The sequence below is a fragment of the Taudactylus pleione genome, unplaced genomic scaffold (genome assembly GCF_031769625.1).
Source record: "Taudactylus pleione unplaced genomic scaffold, aTauple2 ptg000105l, whole genome shotgun sequence".
Lineage (NCBI taxonomy): Eukaryota > Metazoa > Chordata > Amphibia > Anura > Myobatrachidae > Taudactylus > Taudactylus pleione.
In genome coordinates, this window is record NW_028284507.1 from 182,479 (window position 1) to 203,632 (window position 21,154).

The following is a 21,154-nucleotide window of genomic DNA, read 5'->3' on the forward strand; positions in this document are numbered from 1 at the left end:
ACCGAGCGCTCTGTGAGCTTTTGTGGTAGAATGTGGCTTTTTGTCTCTAATAAATGTGTATTCTTTTCTAGGTGACCGAATTGGGCCGTATTGCCAGCCACTATTACATCACTAATGACTCTGTACAGACTTACAACCAGCTCCTAAAGCCAACGCTCAGCGAGATAGAACTGTTCCGCGTGTTCTCCTTGTCTTCAGAGTTCAAGAACATCACAGTCAGAGAGGTGGGTGCTGGGAGGGGTCCTGCACAGTAATAGATGACATTATATGGGGGTAGGTATATGTATGTGCTGGGGAGGGAGTTATGCAGGTAAAGTAAGAAAACCTTTGTGTTTTGTATATGACCACTAACGGGCACCGCAATTTGAATTCCCCTTTCAGGAAGAGAAACTAGAGCTGCAGAAACTACTGGAGAGAGTACCGATTCCTGTGAAGGAGAGTATAGAGGAGCCAAGTGCTAAAGTGAGTCCTCTATTAGTATTTGTTGGGATACATTACTGGGTTCACCCTTCTCCTTATGTAATGACTACGTTCTGTCCTCTCTGCAGATCAATGTCTTACTCCAAGCCTTCATCTCCCAGCTGAAATTGGAAGGGTTTGCATTGATGGCTGACATGGTGTATGTCACACAGGTACAGTAAGCTGTGCATGCTGTATGTCATTTACAGTGTTCATGTTTTATCGTAAACTAGTCATTCAAGGTTTGTGGTCAGACCACGTCCTTCATTTGTTGGCATCAAAATGAAATGTGGTAATAGTGCTGTCTAGGCTCAGGCTGTGTATGATGTGCCAGTAGTCCTTTCAGCCTGTGCTGTTTTTAAGGTATCTGTAAACTGAGCATTCATTTAACTTGGACTTGGTGTTAATAAGCTACATGGCCATTTGTATTCAGTTAACTTGTGCTAGTGAATCCTAGCAGGGTTGATGAATGATAGTACTAGTATCATAGTACACTCCTGTGTTTGCTATGAATACCATCCATACTGTAGACACTTTGCCCATAGTCAAGGTATGCAGTCAGAATGTCAACATTCGATATGTCCATGTCGGCGTTAGGAATGTCGACTTAAATATACCACATTCATAGGGGTTAATGTCCCCTACTCAGAATTATGTGGTTACTGCATTCACCAATGGGTGAATAGAATGAGTTAATGTCTTTGCAGTATATAGACCATGCTCACCGCTGTATCCAGTAACATTATTTTGTCTCTTTAGTCAGCGGGACGCCTCATGCGAGCAATATTTGAAGTTGTGTTGAACAGAGGATGGGCCCAGCTCACAGACAAGACTTTGAATCTCTGCAAGATGATAGATAAGAGGATGTAAGTCCCACAGTGTATGTCCTGTTATTCCTGCACCGTCTTCCATCCACGCCTCTGAGCTGTGTCCTCTGCCTACAGGTGGCAGTCCATGTGTCCGCTCCGGCAGTTTAAGAAGCTCCCAGAGGAAGTGGTGAAGAAGATTGAAAAGAAGAACTTTCCATTTGAACGTCTGTATGACTTAAATCACAATGAGATAGGTGAGCACATCTGCTGCTTCCAGATTGGGGAGTTTTCCGGTTTCATGTAGGCAGATAGTATTACTTACATGGTTATACACGTCTGACTTTCTGCCATGTAACCTCAATGATCACTTCTCCCTGCTTTACCTCATTGGCCCGTTATCTGCCCATTCATTCCAGCAGTAGTGAGATTGGCAGGTCCTGATGACCATGCCCTGGGCTGTAAAATCTGCTGTGTTTATTCCTGTGCATCTTTATTTCGTCTCCTTCAATATTTTATTGGCCTGTGCCTTCTCCATCCACTTTATTCTCCACTTGTCTGAGTGCTAATTTTCTCCTTTTTTGCAATGTTTCTTCTTCCACAGGTGAGCTAATCCGCATGCCCAAGATGGGGAAAACCATCCATAAATATGTGCACTTATTCCCTAAGCTGCACCTGTCCGTGCACTTGCAGCCCATCACTCGTTCCACATTAAAAGTGGAACTGACCATAACACCTGACTTCCAGTGGGATGAGAAGGTGAGCAACACCGCCATCTAGTGTCAAGTGCTATTATTATCTAAGCACAGAACTAGGGCGTAAAACACTTTCCTTTTACACCCAGCCAAAGATTCATTCTACCATATAGTGATACTTTGTAGGTTTATAGAGTGCTGCCAGTATAGGTGTAGGTGCAGTATAACCAGTGAAGGATTTAAGCTGTACATATAGGCTACTTTTGCAGAAATTATTTTTAAAATGTTCTGTTCAGTGGACTTGCCAGGGAGATGACACTGTCTGCAGTTCTGTATGCTCCTAACAAAAACACACACTGGAATCCTGCATAATAGCCGTAATGTGTCACCTCTTAGCTCACACTTACCACTACCCTATAGTTGTCTACTATAGGCAAAATTCTCCAATGTTTATCTTTGAAAGGAAATCTGTACTTGGTTCTTTATGGTGGTTGTGTTGGCGTATATGTGTTCAGTATTTCTCCTTCATCCACTAGGGGACACTGGAGCTTCATGACAGTGGGGTATAGACGGTGGGTTGAGTTGAGCCTGGCACTTTAAAAATCTACAAGTGTGACTGGCTCCTCCCCCTCTATGCCCCATCAACCCCAGTTTTTAGAATGTGCCCGAGTAGAGCCGGTGCACAGGGGCTGTCTCCAGCCCTTATATTAATTTTATATAGAAAAGTGAATCAAAGTCACAAGAGGACAGGCAGACTGTTAGCTGTGACAGTCTGCCTGCATCGTGGGAGCCGCCAGAGAGGGGACCACACGGCTACTGCAGCCTGTGTCCGGTCACCCTATGGAGGGGAGGCTGCTTTAGGCAGTTAGGAGTCATCAGACTCAGCGGGGCCCGCCACAGCTACCACTGGCTTGTGTCCGGGTCCCCGCTCTCCCCTCACTGCCCAGCGCTCTGGCCGCAGCAGCCCGGTGAGTAGCACAGCTCTCCTGACTAGCAGGAGAGGTGAAAATAACTGCTGGGTCTGAAACGCGCGGCTGTCAGCCCCCGCTGTCAGTTGCCACGCTGGTGTTGTGATAGAACACCGGCGCTGGCTGTTAGGTAGGCGCGCTCACAGCGGTCCTGCCTCTGCGTGCCGGTGCTTGTGTAAAAGGCACCGGCACGGTTATCACTGGCGGCGGTCGTGCCGCTGGCCCCCGCTGTCAGTGTGGGGACAGAGAGTAACGTCCCACTGTATAAGTGTATGCCGCGCGCATACAAAGCGGCGGCCATTAGGAGGAGGAGCTTATGGGTCCCTCCTCCTCTTCCTCCTTCACTGCCTGGGCTAGTTTGGCGCGCTCTGAACGGGAGTGGCGCCTCAGACTGCAGGCACTGAGCGGAGGGGGAGAGGAGCAGATCAAAGACTGAGAGCATCTACAGGGGGTCTGTAAATACAGAGGGTGGTTTTAACTACTTTCTGGTCCTATTGATTGCTCCTCCCTTATATGCCTGTCTGCCCCTGTTACTGAGTTGCATTATTCTTGAAATTCTGCTCCTCCTATACTGCTCTGCATGCAATATGAGTAGCATTATTATTGAAATTCTGCTCCTCCCTTATTGCTCTGTCTGCTCCCATACTTGAGTAGCATTATTATTGTAATTCTGCTTCTCCCTATACTTCTTCTGCATTCCTGAATTGTATGTGGTGCTTGTCTGTGAGTACATGATGACATCCAGGACAGAAAAAACTGCATCACAAAAGCTGTTTGCCTGCACTAAGTGCAGGAAGAAGTTTACCCATGCTCGCTCCGAAGGGTCTTCCCTGTGCGAGACATGTGAAGCAGACAGTGCTAACACGCAGTCTGTCACTCCCTCCTTCATAAATAGTTTGGCCGGGGTCATGGCGGACCTTTCTTCTGAATTAGCCGCTTCCCGTAGGGAACGGGAGTCTGCCAGAGATCTACCTGGCACATCTCACCCTTCTTTTCTAGCAGAACCAGCGTGGGCTCAGAATTTAGTCCGCTCGGTGAATAGCCTTGCTCAAGCGATGGGTTCTGCGTCTAAAGCTCCTGAAGCTACGGTAAGTCGCTCATCTAAAAAGAGGGCTCTTCCGGCGGTTCTCCAGTCGGATGAGGATTCGGCAGCGGATCACTCGTCTCAGGAGGAAGGGGAGATGCTGGACGAATCAGACGTAGAGACTTACTCACAAGAACCTGAGGCATTGCAAGGTATTGACGCACTCATTCTAGCGGTAAGGGAAGTTCTTAAGATTTCTGGCCAGGAAGCTCCAGAATCGTTAGAAGACTCCTTATTTGCCAGGTCACAGAAGATGGCCGTCACATTCCCTGTTTCTCTCCAGTTGGATGAACAGATGACGGCAGCCTGGCAGAATCCGGACCGTAAATTCCAGATTCCTAAGCGTTTCTTCTCTCTTTACCCATTTCCTGCGGAAAATAAGAAGAGGTGGGAGACCCCGCCACCTGTGGATTCTTCGGTTTCTCGGTTGTCAAAGAAGACCACGTTACCTGTTCCAGGAGCTACTACATTGAAGGAAACCTCAGAGCGGAGATTAGAAACCACTTTGAAATCCATTTATACGGCCGCAGGTGCACTTCTCCGGCCGGGCTTGGTAGGATCTTGGGTCAACAAGGCTGTGGAAAAGTGGGCGGAACAATTGACTGAGGGTCTTAGATCCAGCACTCCGCGGGCAGATCTGATTACCTTGGCAGAACATATTCAGGAGTCTGCTGTATACTTAGGAGACGCCTCCAGAGATATCGGCCAGGTAGGCGCTAGGATTTCTGCTTCGGCGGTCTCTGCTCGCCGGGCACTTTGGCTTCGTGCCTGGCAAGCGGATGCGGAGTCAAAAAGAGCAGTGGAAGCTCTTCCTTTCACAGGCGATATTTTATTTGGTCCAGAGCTGGACAAATGGATCTCGCTGGCCACTGGAGGTAAGAGTACTTTTCTACCTTCATCAGCACCTCCTCCGCGTCGCTCGTTTAGGGGACCTTCCTTTCGTTCCTTTCGAGCATCGGCAAGATTTCAGGGACGATCGCGAGGTTCGTCTTCAGCGGGACGAGGAGGCCGTACTAGAGGACGTCAAACAAATATTGGCCGCCGTCCAGATCCCAAGCCAGCAGACAAGCCTGTGGCATGACGGGCTCCCATCCCATCTCGGAAATCCGAAGGTGGGGGCACGCCTCCAGCGTTTCTCGGAGGTTTGGAGACGGACTTCTCCAGACACTTGGGTTAGAAATCTGGTATCTCAGGGGTACAAGATCGAGTTCGCTTTCACTCCTCCTCGGCGTTATTTTACAACAGGTTTGCCCGTCGATCCCTTGAAGCAACTAATTTTGCGTCAAGCGATCGAGAAACTTTTGCTGGCCGAGGTCCTTGTGGCGGTTCCCACTGCACAAAGGCAACAAGGGTTTTACTCAAACCTTTTTGTGGTTCCGAAACCAGATGGGTCAGTCAGACCCATTCTGAATCTGAAATCATTGAACCAGTATCTTTCATTTCACAGGTTCAAGATGGAATCTCTCCATTCTGTCATTGCGGGACTAGAGGCAGAAGAGTTTCTGGTGTCGATAGATATCAAGGTGCACTTCTCCGGCCGACTTCAGTTCCTAGGAATGATTCTAGACACTGTTCTGCTTCGTATATTCTTGCCAAGGGACAAGGCCATAGCCATACAGGAGCTGGTTCGTCTAGTGCTCAGACCCAGGAAAGTATCTGTGCATCTTTGCATCCGTCTCCTGGGGAAAATGGTGGCTTCCTTCGAGGCCATCCAATTCGGCAGATTTCACTCCAGAATATTTCAACTGGATCTTCTGTCTCAGTGGTCCGGGTCCCACCTACAGATGCATCGGCTGGTGCGTCTGTCTCCCCGGACCCGCATATCCTTGCTCTGGTGGCTTCGGACGGAGCATCTGTTAGCGGGTCGCCGCTTCGGAATTTGGAATTGGACCTTGGTCACCACGGACGCCAGCCTCCGCGGATGGGGAGCGGTGGTTCTGGACAATCACTTCCAGGGGCTTTGGTCGCAGCAGGAGTCCCTCTTACCAATCAATGTTCTCGAACTGCGGGCAGTCTACAGAGCTTTGATACAGGCTGCTCCTCTGTTACGAGGACTTCCGGTTCGGATACAATCCGACAACGCCACGGCAGTGGCATACATAAATCGCCAAGGGGGAACCCGCAGTCGGATGGCAATGAGAGAAGCCAGTCGCATCCTTCTGTGGGCAGAAAGACACGTAGAGGTCATTTCCGCAGTGTTTATTCCGGGGGTCGACAACTGGGAAGCGGACTACCTCAGTCGTCAGGATCTTCATCCCGGGGAGTGGTCCCTTCATCCCGAGGTCTTTCATCAACTGGTTTGCAGATGGGGGAAGCCACAGATAGACCTGATGGCATCTCGGATAAATCATCAACTACCCCTTTACTGCTCCAGGACCATGGATCCGGCAGCGGTGGGAGCGGATGCTTTACTGATCCCTTGGCCATACAGCCTTGTGTACCTGTTCCCACCGTTTCCGCTCCTCTCTCGGATTTTCAAGCGGATCAAACGAGAGTCGTCCACCGTCATCCTAGTGGCTCCGGATTGGCCTCGTCGGGTTTGGTACTCCGATCTTTTATTCCTTCTGGCAGACGAACCTTGGCCTCATCCGCTACGATCGGACCTTCTACAACAGGGTCCATGTGTGTACCCGGATTTACGGCGGCTTCGTTTAACGGCGTGGCTATTGAGACCGCCATCCTAAGAAGCCATGGAGTTCCTAGGTCGGTCATTCCTACCATGCTTAGGGCTAGAAAACCGGTAACATCATCGCATTTGGAGGGCTTATATCTCCTGGTGTGAAGGTCGTGGATCCTCCACTTCCTCTTTTCATTTACCACGTCGTCTTCTTTTTCTTCAAAAAGGCCTCGATGCGGGGTTACGCTTGGGATCGCTTAAAGTGCAGATTTCTGCTCTTTCTATTTTTTTCCAGCGTCGCCTAGCTCTGATTCCGGAGGTTCAGACCTTTTTTCAAGGGGTTCTTAGAATTCAGCCCCCCTTTGTGCCACCCACGGCTCCTTGGGACCTGAATCTTGTTTTATCTTTTCTTCAGTCATCCACCTTTGAGCCTTTGCAGGAGGTGGAATTGAAGTATTTGACTTGGAAGATGATCCTTTTATTGGCCCTGGCTTCGGCCAGACGTGTGTCTGAACTTGGAGCCTTGTCCTGCCGTTCCCCTTACTTGATTTTTCACGAAGATCGGGCGGAACTTCGTACCCGGCCTTCCTTTTTGCCCAAGGTGGTCTCGGGTTTTCATCTGAATCAGCCGATTGTAGTGCCAGCGTTGTCGGACTCTTCTGGGGATTCTCACTCCTTGGATGTGGTTCGGGCACTTCGCATTTATGTGTCCCGTACTGAGGGGCTACGTAAATCAGAGGCTCTATTCGTCCTTTATGATGCTAATCGGCGTGGCTGGCCTGCGTCTAAACAAACTTTGGCCAGGTGGATTCGTCTGACTATTCGTCAGGCATATGTTGCTTCTGCTCGACCACCGCCGGTATCCATTTCTGCGCATTCTACGCGCTCTGTGGGTACTTCTTGGGCGGCACGTAGAGGTGTCTCGGCTTCACAGCTTTGTAGGGCAGCGACGTGGTCTTCTGTTCATACTTTTGTACGTTTCTACAGATTTCACACTTTTGCGGCTTCTGCTTCAAATTTTGGTCGTAGTGTCTTGCAGGGCGTTCAGCACTCTCCCCCCCCAGGAGGGTAGCTTTGGGACGTCCCCACTGTCATGAAGCTCCAGTGTCCCCTAGTGGATGAAGGAGAAAACAGGATTTTGGTACTTACCGTTAAATCCATTTCTCCGATTCCACAGGGGACACTGGACGCCCACCCAGTGCTTCTTGCCTGTTCTCAGTTGCTTGTTCTGCTTCAGTTCTGTTGCAGTTTTGTCTGTTTTTATTGTGTGACTGTTTATCCCTGCAGCCTGCTGTGTTCTTGCAGTGTGTCAGTATGTTGGATGTTTCTTTTCCTGTTCTCCTTCTCTGTTCTTCAGTCTGTTCTCCGTCTCCTCTCGGGCTCAGTTCTTTAAAACTGGGGTTGATGGGGCATAGAGGGGGAGGAGCCAGTCACACTTGTAGATTTTTAAAGTGCCAGGCTCAACTCAACCCACCGTCTATACCCCACTGTCATGAAGCTCCAGTGTCCCCTGTGGAATCGGAGAAATGGATTTAACGGTAAGTACCAAAATCCTGTTTTAACAGTCATGTTTGTATTAACTTTCTAGTACAATTACATTTATTCTGTTTAAATATTTAGTGTTATTTAATTATTAGTTTTTTAAAAGGCTTATTTTTTTATCCTTAGGTCCATGGCTCTTCTGAGGCTTTCTGGATCCTTGTGGAAGATGTGGACAGTGAAGTGATTTTGCACCATGAATATTTCCTTCTCAAAGCGAAATATGCTCAGGACGAGCATCTCGTCACCTTCTTCGTGCCGGTGTTTGAGCCCCTTCCCCCACAGTACTTCATTCGGGTGGTCTCTGACCGCTGGCTGTGTAAGTATGCTGCAGCAGTGGTTGTTTTACTTATTTAAACCCCACATTATTTTCTGTTTACAAATATTTATCAATCCCCCTGTTCTGGGACACTGGCAATATAGGAAATTAGTTGACTTTAAATGTTCTAAAAGTGTTAACTTGTTCCTTTTCCATGTTCCTAACCTACTGAGCAACACTGTTTCCTTTCTGCCCAAGCCCCACAGACCAGAACCATCTAAAGAATAAAGCAAAGCAAAAAAAAAAAAAACATTTTAACTTTAGTTGCACTTTAAAAAGGAGAACTACAGCGTAAATGAGAGGGGCGCTCAGTGTTACCTCTCTGCATTGTATTTTTGCAGCCTGTGAGACACAGCTACCGGTCTCCTTCCGTCACCTAATCCTGCCTGAGAAATACCCCCCACCCACCGAACTTCTGGATCTGCAGCCACTGCCTGTCTCTGCTCTGAGAAACAGCGCCTTCGAGAGCCTGTACCAGGACAAGTTCCCTTTCTTCAACCCTATCCAGACCCAAGGTGAAGGGAATTGTAGTGTTTTCTTGGACCCTGCTGTTCTGTTTCATTGAATTTCTCCTTCATCCACTAGGGGACACTGGAGTGAATACGCTGGGATATAGACTGGTGATGAGTGGAGCCACAAACTGATTAATATTCTCACTTTTCAGATCCCAGACTAAACCTCAGAGATGCCTACGCTTGTTTCTCTATTGTTTACTGTTGCCTGTTCTTTCATGTAAAGGAGATATTTAGCTGTACCCGTGGGTGGTTTTTATAAGCTGAGTAAATTTTTGACTTAATGGGATCAGTTACAGATTTATGTGATGCTGTTTGTTAAAGTTACAAATGAAATGTTCTTAACATCTTCACTCAGACTAAAGCTTTTAGATAATTCTCTTTTATAATTAACTCGATTAGTTTCTTTGAGCTGTTAAAAACACACCTGTCAGTTCTCTGAATATTTATGCGCACATTTCTCTCGAGTAAACTTTGTACATGTTAATAATGATTATAATGTGATCCCTTTATATGCAGTGTGACCCTGACTTTAGGACTTGGGAGCAGTTGGAATGTTCTCCTCCGACTAATCGAATAGTTTTGACTTATGTCTGAATTAAGATACAGAAATGTAAAATTCTGCTGTCATGGTTGTAGCACTTTGATGCATGTAATACAGAGCTTCTCCGCCATTACAGTCCATGTTTTAAGGGTGTCCATGCTTGAGTCCAGGTGGTTAAACCAAATTGACTGAGGTACTAATTAAGTTACCTGTGCTCAATCATGGATATCCTTAAATTGTGGACTGTAATGGCGGAGTTTGGGATCCTCTGATGTAATAGGATAGCTTAATCTCCCTAGCTGATCAAGAAGCCTAACTAGACCAAGAAGACACATCTGTAAGCTACAAAGCCTGAGAAATTCATCCCCCCCCCCCCCTTCCCGATGCCTGACCCTAACTCAGAGGTTCCCAATCACAGCCCTCAAGGCTCCCCAACAGTTCAGGTTTTAGAGATATCCGTGGTTGAGCACAGGTGAGATTTGATTAGTACCTCAGTCGATTTAATCACCTCTGCTTAACCATGGATATCTCTAAAACCTGAGCTGTTGGGGAGCCTTGAGGACCGCATCTGGGAACCTCTGCGACCTAACCCTAGAACTTACCGTCGTGATGCCGGCGTCAGGATTCTGACCGCTGTCGGGATTCCGGCGCCGGCATCCCAACTGTCGGGCCATTGACCGCATCCCGTATAAATTATGGAACATAATCTGTTCGTGATGTTCGTTGTTTTTTTTTTTTAATGCTTCCCATCGTTTTTCTTCCTCCAGTCTTCAATACGGTATATAACAGTGATGACAACGTCTTTGTTGGGGCTCCCACTGGCAGTGGGAAGACTATTTGTGCAGAGTTTGCAATTCTCCGTATGCTCCTGCAGAACTCGGAGGGGCGCTGTGTTTATATAACTCCCATGGAGGCGCTAGCTGAACAGGTATGATATTTACATCCTATGACCATTCCCGTCACTGTCCTGTATGCATCCCACACACCTTATGTAATGCATCCTAATATCACTGTATCTGTCAAAGCTCCTATCACTGTTTCCTTTTTAGATTTCTTCACTGTATTTTTTTTTTTTTTCGTCAACTTTATTGTTCTTAACTCCCCCAGAGCTGCAAGTCTCATTGTGACAATGTCATGGCCTTTTGTGTTAAAGACTTCTTTGTGAATTGCACCCTTTTCAAATGTGTCTGAAATGTTTTCCCAGCTCTCTGTGACAGGTCATGCTAGTCGTGTTCTGGCTTTCTGATTGTTGAGTTCTCTAAGCACTTTTGGTGATTCTTAGCACGTTCTGCCAGACACTTCTCTCTCACTTGTCTGTCTCCCATATGTTAATCTTTCTAGTCCTGTCTTCAGTTTCTGAATTTATGTGATGTCTCTGCCAACAGCGAGAATCTGACTTTGTTTCTCGCAGTAATTAGTTTTCTGATTTGTGTTAAAGGTGGTCCTGGAAAAGCTGCACACGTAATGCTTCCTCCACCCACACACACACTCACACTGCTGCATTATTCCATTACTCCTTTTTGTGCCTTCATTAGCTGTAATTGTCAGCTGTTAGATGTGATTCATTTATGGAAATCTATGCTAATAGCACATCTTCTCTTCCACGGAAGCGCTTTTAGCTTGTGTATACAGCAGCATGCATACAAATGCAGGGCCACACATCTCTGTAAATGCTAAAAGATCTTCATCTTTTAGCATTTACAGACTGACCTCTGGCATTAAGCATCCCTGGCACTGTGGCTAAATATCCTCCTACTTTCAGTTTAAAAAAACAAAACTGTAAAATAGACTTCTCGCCCCTCCGGCTGCACAGCTGTCCTCTATTGTACCTGAAGAAGAAATGCACCTAAAACTGGGATTGATTTTTGTGTTTTTATGTCAAATTCTTTTGTCTTGATCCATTGAGGGACACTGAATACCCTGGTGTATAGAGGACTGAGATCAGGAGTTTTGCACTTTAATTCTTCAAAATGTTTAACGCCTCCTCTAAGATGTTTAATTCCTCCTCCTAAACATCCCCACCCACTCCCTGTCCCCCATCTCCCTTACAGGGAACATCACATACAGGATATAGAGAAACAAGCACAAGAGGGAAAAACAAGCTACACCTATAAACATAGGCATCCTAACAAAAATAATTGACATGCAGTGTCCTCCAAAGAAATTGGAGTAAAGGATTTGCCACAAGTACAAAAATTCAGTCTCCTCATTCATTTCATGGAAGCTGCTCCTAAGAGGGGGGCACTCCTGCAAGTGTCCCGAGGCATCCCAGGGGGTGCCATGGTGCACAGTTTGGGAACCAATGGCTTAGACAATATCACGTACTATACCAACCAATATGCACTTACTGATCTTCTATACTGCACCACTAATGTAACCAGAGCGGCTAGCCCAATATTGTGAGTGTATTGAAAGACCAAAGCAAGCTACCTAGCAGTAATATGACCTAAGTCAGGGTGTTCTCCATGTATATCCGTAATTACCCAAAGGACAGAAGACCCCTGAGGCACAGGAGGCCTCTAGGCATAAATGTAGAGTCTCAAAAACAACAAATGTGAGAAGAGTGCTGAAAGTGACGAGAACCCTCTTCCACTGCAGGAGTCACGAAGCAAGCATAGATCCTAATATCCGAATAGTAGGCTAATCATGATACCAACATTGGCTGAAAGAAGGTGTAGTGTGAAGAACATTCTGATCCTCATGAAGAGTTGAGATCAAGAAGAAGGATTATTGTTTAAAGACCAGAATAAGTTTCAAGGTGCAATTTGCTGTAGGAGAATAGAGGTATTCTTGCAAACTCTCGGCCAAAGAATTCTATGAACGTCCTTGAAAGTGCAAACTTCCTTTAAAAGAGAACTGAAGACCAGGCCCCACACACTGAGCAACACTAATGGTGAAATCATGGTTCAATCTGCGTGAACTTGAATCTGCCAACGACTAGTTTTATTAAACCAGAAAACAATATAAAGAGTGTTGGAATATTCTGTTGCTGCCCAATAGAAGATCCTGTTGGAGAAGGTGACCCTAAGATAGTTGGCAACACTCATCCCACAAGGGGAGAAATTGATGACTGAGGAAGACAGCCTTTTCAAAATATGATTAAACATATTCCATTTCGATAGGGTCTTGATGTAGAACCTCCACACATAAACTTCTGGAGCCATCTCGAAGGTCAAGACCAACTTTATGAAGACCCTCAAGCATAGGAACACACAACTGTGGTAGCCCTCAGACATTTAAGAACTGGAAACAAGCCCATGTTCCTGTTGAGTACTCTCTACAGTTGAAAGTAGAACAACCATGAAGAAAACTAACTTCAAGAGACACGAGTTGCTCACAAATCAAAAAATTTATGGTGTCTCTCACACAAGAGCTAGAAGCAAGGCTGATCAAGAGATTGCACAGGTTATAGAAAATTGTTCGCCCCTTTGGGACCTCAGTATGGCCGTCCTGGCTGCCAAGATCTTTTTGAAAACTCCCAGCATGTTTTCCACCCTGTAGTGGAAGACAGAAAAAATAAACTGCAAGTTCGGACTGCACCACAGTCCCAACCCTCCAGATTTGAACTAGTGTAAACATCCCCAAATGTACTTGGACACACTGAACTAATTTGGATTCAAGCCATATATGTCAGATCTCAACATTTAATTTTGAATTTGTCCACCAGAGTAGTGTTCAGGGTCTTGAGGTTCAAACTGGCCAAAATGGGGGCTGGGAAAGAATCTTGTTCTAATCTTTCCTTCTGTATAGGAAACACCTCTAACTGAGGAAAGTAGTGGAAGGAACCAGCTGTTACTCCTCACCTCTATACAGTGTAATATCAGGAATACCTGATTCCAAGCAAACCTGCATGTGTTCGGTGCCTGTCTTTTGGACAGCATAACATCCTTACCTAGCGGAAACCCCATCACAATGGACAGAGCAGCATTTTGTTTGTTTTTGACTAAAGGCAATACCTATCACTAAACCACTGTTTCAAAATCTCCCATTATATATCGGCGTCCTGATTTTTCACATATAAAGAATAGAAACCACCATATTTATCAAGCTTCGTTTTCGCAGACCACCAAAAAAACAATGGGATACAAACCAGAAAAATGATTTGGATGTGATGGAAGAGCTCTCCTTGCTGTCTGAGCTATTTGGGCAACTAGAAGATGATGACACGCAATACGATTATTATATGGGCAATCATTACGTATTGAATAAGGTGTTAAAAACCTTAATAAACTAATGGGGGCAATATTATTTTCTGACTATTTTAGCAAAATTAGTGAGTGTTTAGATTAATAGACCAATGTTATTATATTATCATGCCAATTTTAATGGAATGCTGACAGGGCAAATAGTCATTTATGATGGGTCAAATAATTGTCACTCTAAATGGTGTTCACATCATGAAATTCTGTTACATGTTTAACAAAACAATGGCAGGGCATGCTGGTATGTGTAGTCCCACAGCCACTTATTGCCCACACCTGCTATAGAGCCGTAATATTAGCAACATGTTGCCACCGGCACAAATAACTCTTTAACTAGTAGCGTCTGAGATAATTATGAAGTGGGTTTTACTTCATGGCTTTGTAACATTCAAATCATTACGTATAGTTGGTACAGTAGCGTGTGAGATGTTGAGAGCTGTTGGAGAGGAATCCGTGTGACCAGTGTGTTCTAACGCGCTCTTCTAACCCTGTATTCCGAGTGTAGGTCTTTATGGACTGGTTTGAGAAGTTCCAGGACAGGCTGTATAAGAAAGTTGTCCTGCTGACTGGTGAAACCAGCACCGACCTGAAACTGCTGGGAAAAGGGAATATTATCATCAGCACACCAGAGAAGTGGGACATTTTGTCCCGACGTTGGAAGCAGCGTAAAAACGTGCAGAATGTCAGCCTGTTCATCGTGGATGAGACTCATCTCATTGGTGGAGGCAACGGGGTGAGTAGATCCCGGGGTTGTTCCATTGCCGGAGAAGCACTTTAGTTTTATGAACCACGTTCTTACTACATCTTTGTTGTGTGCTGTATCTCATTGTTCCCTTTTATGGGTCTCGGTGAAGATTGATTTAGTTGTATGCTGGCTCATTTATGTGTCGTCTTCTTGTATCCCCATAGCCTGTGCTGGAGGTCATCTGCTCCCGTATGCGTTACATTTCCTCCCAGATCGAGAGGCCCATCCGCATTGTGGCCCTCAGCTCCTCTCTCTCCAATGCCAAAGATGTGGCGCACTGGTTAGGATGCAGTGCCACGTCCACCTTTAACTTCCATCCCAATGTGAGACCAGTGCCCCTGGAGCTACACATACAGGTCTGTATAATAATGTTAATGAGTGGTAATGTACTTCTACTCTGCTGCTGTATTCCTGTCTTCAATGATTTTTCTATTCAGCATTATGAGTGTAAGTATCCTCTATGGGTAAAAGTGTCACCTATGGGAGTTCTAATGGGATGGGACAGATGTGGTGTTAGTGACATGCTTCTGTTCCAGTTGGATATGTATAGTCAGTGTAGTACTTAGTTTAAACCTGTAATGGACACACAAGCTTTGTAAATGGCTACACTATATTGCTAGAATAGTATACGCTTTATTTCTTTGTAACTGTAATATCTGTCCTGTGGCTGGCACAGACGTGTGCACCTTTGCTACAGGAGTAAATGCCTAGCAGCTCAGTCCTGGCCCTTGCATGGCACGCACACATTGGTGCTTAAACACTGGTCTTTTGGTGGGTGGGTTTCTTCTGTTTCTAAATGACGCTATCCTGGGTTTGCCGGGAAATTATGTGGATGCTTGGGGCCCCATTAGCAAAAGTTTTGAGCACAGTTTTATAACACCATATAATTGTGATGAATAGCTCTTGTTTATGTGTCACAGCTAAAGCAAGTAGAAGCATGATGATCTGTTAATTTTCTGTATTTCACTTATTGATCTTGGTTTTGTAAATTATTCTCTCAATCTTCTAGGGCTTTAACATCAGCCACACACAAACCAGACTTCTTTCCATGGCCAAGCCAGTGTACCACGCTATTGTCAAGCACTCGCCCAAGAAGCCCATTATAGTCTTTGTCCCATCCCGGAAGCAGACTCGGCTCACGGCCATTGATATACTCACCACATGCGCCTCTGATGTACAGCGACAAAGGTATGGTGAATAAAGGAGTAGAAGGGATTACTGGGCAGTTGCTGTATAAATTGCTGTGGTTACCGACTGGTGCTGTTCTTTTCCCCTAAGGTTTCTGCACTGCACAGAAAAGGATCTGGCGCCATACCTGGATAAGCTCAGCGATGGCACATTGAAAGAGACACTGCTGAACGGCGTCGGCTATCTGCACGAGGGGCTCTCCTCTTTGGAGCGGCGCATAGTTGAACAGCTCTTCAACTCTGGTAGGAATGAACAATCTGTATTAGAGTGAATGTGTTTTAGTGTTCATTCTAGCACACTGCTCGTGTCACAACCCCTGCAGTTCCACTTTCCTGCCTGGGGTGTCGCTCTCTGCTCTGGTGTTTCCAGCACACTTTGGTGTGTATCACAGTGGTTTGTTGCACCAGCCGAGTGTGCTAGAAGCACCAGAGAAGAAAGCGACACCCCCAGGCAGGAAACAGGAACTGCACAGGTTGTGACAGGTGCAGGGTGCTAGATTGAAGACTGTTTGTACGTCTGGCCCTTTTGCTGTAAATATCCCTTTTGCATCCCCCATCACATCTCCACGAACAAGTCATGTATGCTGGTACCCAGATGCTTTTGTTGTATTCTCCTTATAACCTTCCCTAGTTCGCCCATGCAGTTCCTCATCCTGTACCATAGTAACCTCCTCCTCCTCCTATGGTAACACAGTTTTCTTTCTGACCACGGCAGGCGCAGTACAGGTGATTGTAGCTTCTCGGAGTCTTTGTTGGGGACTTAACATTTCTGCTCACCTGGTCATCATCATGGACTCTCAGTATTACAATGGAAAGATTCATGCGTACGTGTAGCGGAGTTCTGTAAAGGGGTTTTTTTTTTGTTTTTTTTTTTGTGCTCCTCTCATTGCTGTCCTCTCTTCCATCTAGCTATGTGGATTATCCCATCTATGACGTTCTCCAGATGGTGGGATATGCAAACCGACCCTTGCAGGATGACGAAGGGCGGTGCGTCATTATGTGTCAAGGATCGAAAAAGGTGAGGAAGGGAAAAGGCCTTCTCTGCTTTATTATACAGGCATACAATTATATCTCACGTTTCCACATTGAAGATCTGAAGGTCTTATGGTTTGTTTGTGCATTTCTCATATTGTTTAGTCTTTTGTGCACTTTAGTTTTCTTTCTATTCATTACGTCACTGGCTCGTCTACTCCATTTTACTGTTTATATATCCTTTATTTTGTTGTCTTTGTTTCCACATTGCTTTGTCATTTTTTTCAACATTCCTTTGTATACTCTTCCCAGGATTTCTTTAAAAAATTCTTGTATGAGCCTCTGCCAGTGGAATCTCACCTGGATCACTGCTTACACGACCATTTCAATGCTGAGATAGTCACCAAAACCGTAGAGAACAAGCAGGACGCAGTGGACTACCTGACCTGGACGTTCCTGTACAGGCGCATGACTCAGAATCCCAACTACTACAACTTACAAGGTGGGCACAGGAGAGCTCTTGCTATACTTGGCAACAGTCAAATCTTGCCCTCATTCTGTCTCTCTTGCTGATTACGTCACCCTCTCTGGTTGACACTTATTCATGTCAGACCTTTTGTGTTTCCTTCTCTCCCACTCTTTAAATTCCCTTTGCTTTTAAGTTCTTATCATGTCAGATTCCTTTCTTCTATTATACTATTGTCTCCGTTCTGCCGCTCTGTCTATTCTCTAGCATTTGATTACTTTGTTCATGTTTGCCTTCCATGTGTTATATAAATGTTTGTTCTCTCGTTTCTATGTCTCAGGTGTATCTCACAGACATCTCTCCGACCACTTGTCGGAACTGGTTGAACAGACGCTCAGTGACTTGGAACAGTCTAAGTGTATCAGTGTTGAAGATGAAATGGATGTCGCACCTCTTAATCTGGGCATGATTGCAGCTTATTATTACATCAACTACACCACAATAGGTGAACAAAGTTAACTTGCTGCTCCCTGCTCCAAAATAGCCCTTAATGTCCTCCCATCTGAATTTTTTTTTTTTTTTTGTTGCTTTTTTTCCTCAGAACTTTTCAGCATGTCCCTGAATGCTAAAACCAAAGTACGTGGATTGATTGAAATTATCTCCAATGCAGCAGAGTATGAGGGCATACCTATCCGCCACCGTGAGGACAACCTCCTGCGCCAGGTGAGGCTGGGCGCTGCTGTAGCATGGACTTGGTGCAGCATTGAGAGTTGGAGTGTAATAATGGTTAACTGATGCAGAAATAGCAAAACAATGGACAGATTTTTATTGAGTTTATGGAGAAAGTTTGCTTAAACTGTATAAACAAATTGTGAAGATGCTTTGTATGGGGCTTTCTACATGTGGCCAAATCTCCGCGCATCTCACCGAGGGGCCACAGCAGATATGTCCGATATCCACTGCGGACCCCGATGATTCATACGGGGAATCCTAAAGAGATACAGAAAACCTCCAGAATTGTTATGGCAAATTCATTTTAATACATCTCGCTCTGTTTGTGATTAAAATATATTCTGCTGTGATTTACGTTGTCTTCAACTTCTCGTTCATCAGCTGGCACAGAAGGTCCCCCATAAACTTACCAATCCCAGATTCAATGACCCTCATGTGAAGACCAACCTGCTGCTTCAGGCTCATCTCTCCCGCATGCAGCTGAGTGCAGAGCTTCAGTCAGACACAGAGGAGATCCTTAGCAAGGTGAGAGATGAGCACAACGTAACATGCAGCAAATCTGCACCTAATCATACCCCAAACCTAATGCCACCTTTTGTCCGTCTCTCTGCTTCACCAGGCAATCCGGCTCATCCAGGCTTGTGTGGATGTGCTCTCCAGTAATGGCTGGCTCAGCCCAGCCCTCGCTGCTATGGAACTGGCGCAAATGGTCACCCAAGCCATGTGGTCTAAGGACTCCTATCTGAAACAGTTGCCGCACTTCGGCATTGAGCACATCAAGCGATGCACAGACAAGGTAACTACGTATAGCGCTGCTAGACATGTAATGTAGCTTGCTCACAGTATTATCCATTGCACATGGAGAAGTTTATGTGGAACACGCTAAATCGTTTCTCCCGTGTAACGCAGGGAGTGGAGAGCGTATTCGATATTATGGAGATGGAGGATGAGGATCGTACAGAACTGCTGCAGCTCTCCGATGGCCAGATGGCAGATGTAGCCAGGTTCTGTAACCGGTATCCCAACATTGAACTGTCCTATGAGGTGGCAGACAAGGAATCCATTCGGAGGTGAGAATGGAGTATACATAGTTGTGTAAGATTTAGCCATTCAATGCGTAGTAGAATTACAAAACTCTGGGTAGCTGTGTGATTCCCATGCGTTGAAGACTAGAAATATACTGCCCTGAGATGCTCAAGTGTGCTCTGGTCTGGGGCCTAATGTGCTGCGGATGTCACCGGCCACATAAGAGATTATGTGCATTGTCTCAGTTATCATTGTGCTTTGTGTTGTGTATACATCTGAGGTCTGCTGTGTATAATGATGTCTTATTTGCAGTGGTGGAGCTGTCGTGGTGCTTGTGCAGTTGGAACGAGAGGAGGAAGTTACAGGACCCGTCATCGCTCCCCTCTTCCCCCAGGTATGTTTATACTTAGACCAAAGCTTTCCACTATTCTTTAAGGGGAAAAAGTTTTACTAATTCTTTTTCTTTTATTGGTGTACGCCCCCCCCCCTAATGTGTTTGTGGTCGATGTTTTTGTGATTTACTCCCTGTTGTCATGCTTGCCTTCTGTACATCTACATACGAATGCATAGAAAGTTCACAGCTGCTAGTAATATTGTAGCAATTACTTGTGCAGTCTGGACAATCGTCCTTTCATTCTCCGTTTGGCTTCTATAATGTAACATTTGCTGACGCTCTCTTTACAGAAACGTGAAGAAGGCTGGTGGGTTGTCATCGGAGACGCTAAATCAAATAGTCTGATCTCCATCAAGAGGCTGACGCTACAGCAGAAAGCCAAGGTGAGGAGGGGGCACTGTGGCAGGCATGATTTCTTTCCTTGTATCTTCAAAAAAAAAAAAAAAGGTGCCCATGGTGTAGTTCAGTGATTCCCAACCTCAGTCCTCAAGGCACACTAACAGTCCTGGTTTTAGTGATAGCCATGGTTGAGCACAGATGGTTAAATCAAAATAAGAGGTACTAATTAAGTCACCTTTGCTCAAGTATGGCTATCCTTAAACCTGGACTGTTAGTGTGCCTTGAGGACCGTGGTTGGGAACCCCTGGTGTAATTAATAAGATCCAGGTACTTTAATTTGTATATGTTTTGGTTTTCCTTATTGCCTTACTCTAGTGAGGGGTTGTTATGGGCCTGGCCCATCCTCAGCTTGTTGCATCCAGCCATTTGTCCAGGGGCTCCTCTGTGCCTTTTACAGCCCCAGACGAGAATCCCAGAGCGAATGTTGTGGTTAGTTTCCAACTCTTCACTGCCTACTACTAACGATATGTAGCAGCCCCCATTTACTAGGTGGTGGTGCAGCTTTAGTTAGCCTACACAATGCAAAGGATACTGAACCAATAAAAATGAAATGCAGCCTATTGGAACACTAGGAAGTAGAACGTCAGACTCCGTGTGTGACTGGTTCCTAGTGCATTAGTTGGAAGTATTTTCTGAGTGGTTGACGGTCTTCAAAAGATATTCCACAGACTATCAACACACTAAAATTGGAATCTTTAATAACCTGAATAAGATGTGAAATAATTTGCATATGCAGCCGCTTACAAGTACCGTCTCCACTTACAGCGTGCTTTATTTCTCCCTCCAGGTTAAGTTGGATTTCGTAGCTCCAGCCACAGGGGCACATAATTACACCCTTTATTTCATGAGTGACGCTTACATGGGCTGTGACCAGGAGTACAAATTCAGCGTAGACGTGAAGGAGGCCGAGAGCGACAGTGACTCTGATTAGGAGCTCATCCCCCTTTCCTGAATCCAAGGATGCAGATATCTGCTGTGTGACGAAGCTGATAGAGAAACAGGAGTTAAATACCACACACAGCTTATAGTAGACACTGTAAATATATTTTAAATATTAGACTGAAGCGGGGGGACACCCGTGGATATGTAATGAGTAGCGCAGAGTGGAAGCTACAACTGTTAAGAACGGTGACCGATCATTTGTGTGAACTTTGGAAGGTCTTCTTCTCCGTGTCTTTGCTAGAGTCTAAAATAAACATTTCCATTTTGTAAGTTGTGTAAAGAGTTATTGATGTGTAATGAAACACAGCTATTCGTGAATGTTCTATTAAAACATAAAAACAAATCACTTGTATGTAGACTTTTCTAACCGGTAGTATGAAGGAATTAAAGTGACTGCTCTTTATTGCAGCATATAATGCAGTATTAGCTGGAGGGGAAGAGTTTAAAGCGAGTGGGGCGCCTCATTCCTGGGATTAGCTTTCCGGATAAACCATCTCTGGATACATAAATAAGTTTGCTGGCTCTCTCTGTATGATGGGATGCCTG

At 45.5% G+C, this 21,154-nt stretch overlaps 1 protein-coding gene across 1 annotated transcript in view; it reads left to right on the plus strand.

Moving 5' to 3' along the window:
* SNRNP200 (small nuclear ribonucleoprotein U5 subunit 200) overlaps positions 1-20,954 on the plus strand; it is a 62,903-nt gene extending 41,949 nt beyond the window's left edge. Inside the window, exons 22-45 of the mRNA XM_088470793.1 lie at positions 72-224; positions 382-462; positions 549-632; positions 1,219-1,325; positions 1,404-1,522; positions 1,870-2,024; positions 8,298-8,487; positions 8,829-9,002; positions 10,311-10,471; positions 14,251-14,478; positions 14,655-14,846; positions 15,500-15,678; positions 15,769-15,920; positions 16,393-16,501; positions 16,587-16,695; positions 16,962-17,151; positions 17,456-17,620; positions 17,717-17,838; positions 18,229-18,372; positions 18,467-18,643; positions 18,757-18,917; positions 19,186-19,267; positions 19,558-19,650; positions 20,454-20,954. Coding sequence (XP_088326919.1) covers positions 72-224; positions 382-462; positions 549-632; positions 1,219-1,325; positions 1,404-1,522; positions 1,870-2,024; positions 8,298-8,487; positions 8,829-9,002; positions 10,311-10,471; positions 14,251-14,478; positions 14,655-14,846; positions 15,500-15,678; positions 15,769-15,920; positions 16,393-16,501; positions 16,587-16,695; positions 16,962-17,151; positions 17,456-17,620; positions 17,717-17,838; positions 18,229-18,372; positions 18,467-18,643; positions 18,757-18,917; positions 19,186-19,267; positions 19,558-19,650; positions 20,454-20,597 — 3,471 coding nt within the window. The 3' untranslated portion in view covers positions 20,598-20,954. The remainder of the gene's footprint in view (positions 1-71; positions 225-381; positions 463-548; positions 633-1,218; positions 1,326-1,403; positions 1,523-1,869; positions 2,025-8,297; positions 8,488-8,828; positions 9,003-10,310; positions 10,472-14,250; positions 14,479-14,654; positions 14,847-15,499; positions 15,679-15,768; positions 15,921-16,392; positions 16,502-16,586; positions 16,696-16,961; positions 17,152-17,455; positions 17,621-17,716; positions 17,839-18,228; positions 18,373-18,466; positions 18,644-18,756; positions 18,918-19,185; positions 19,268-19,557; positions 19,651-20,453) is intronic.
* Positions 20,955-21,154: the final 200 nt, after the last annotated feature.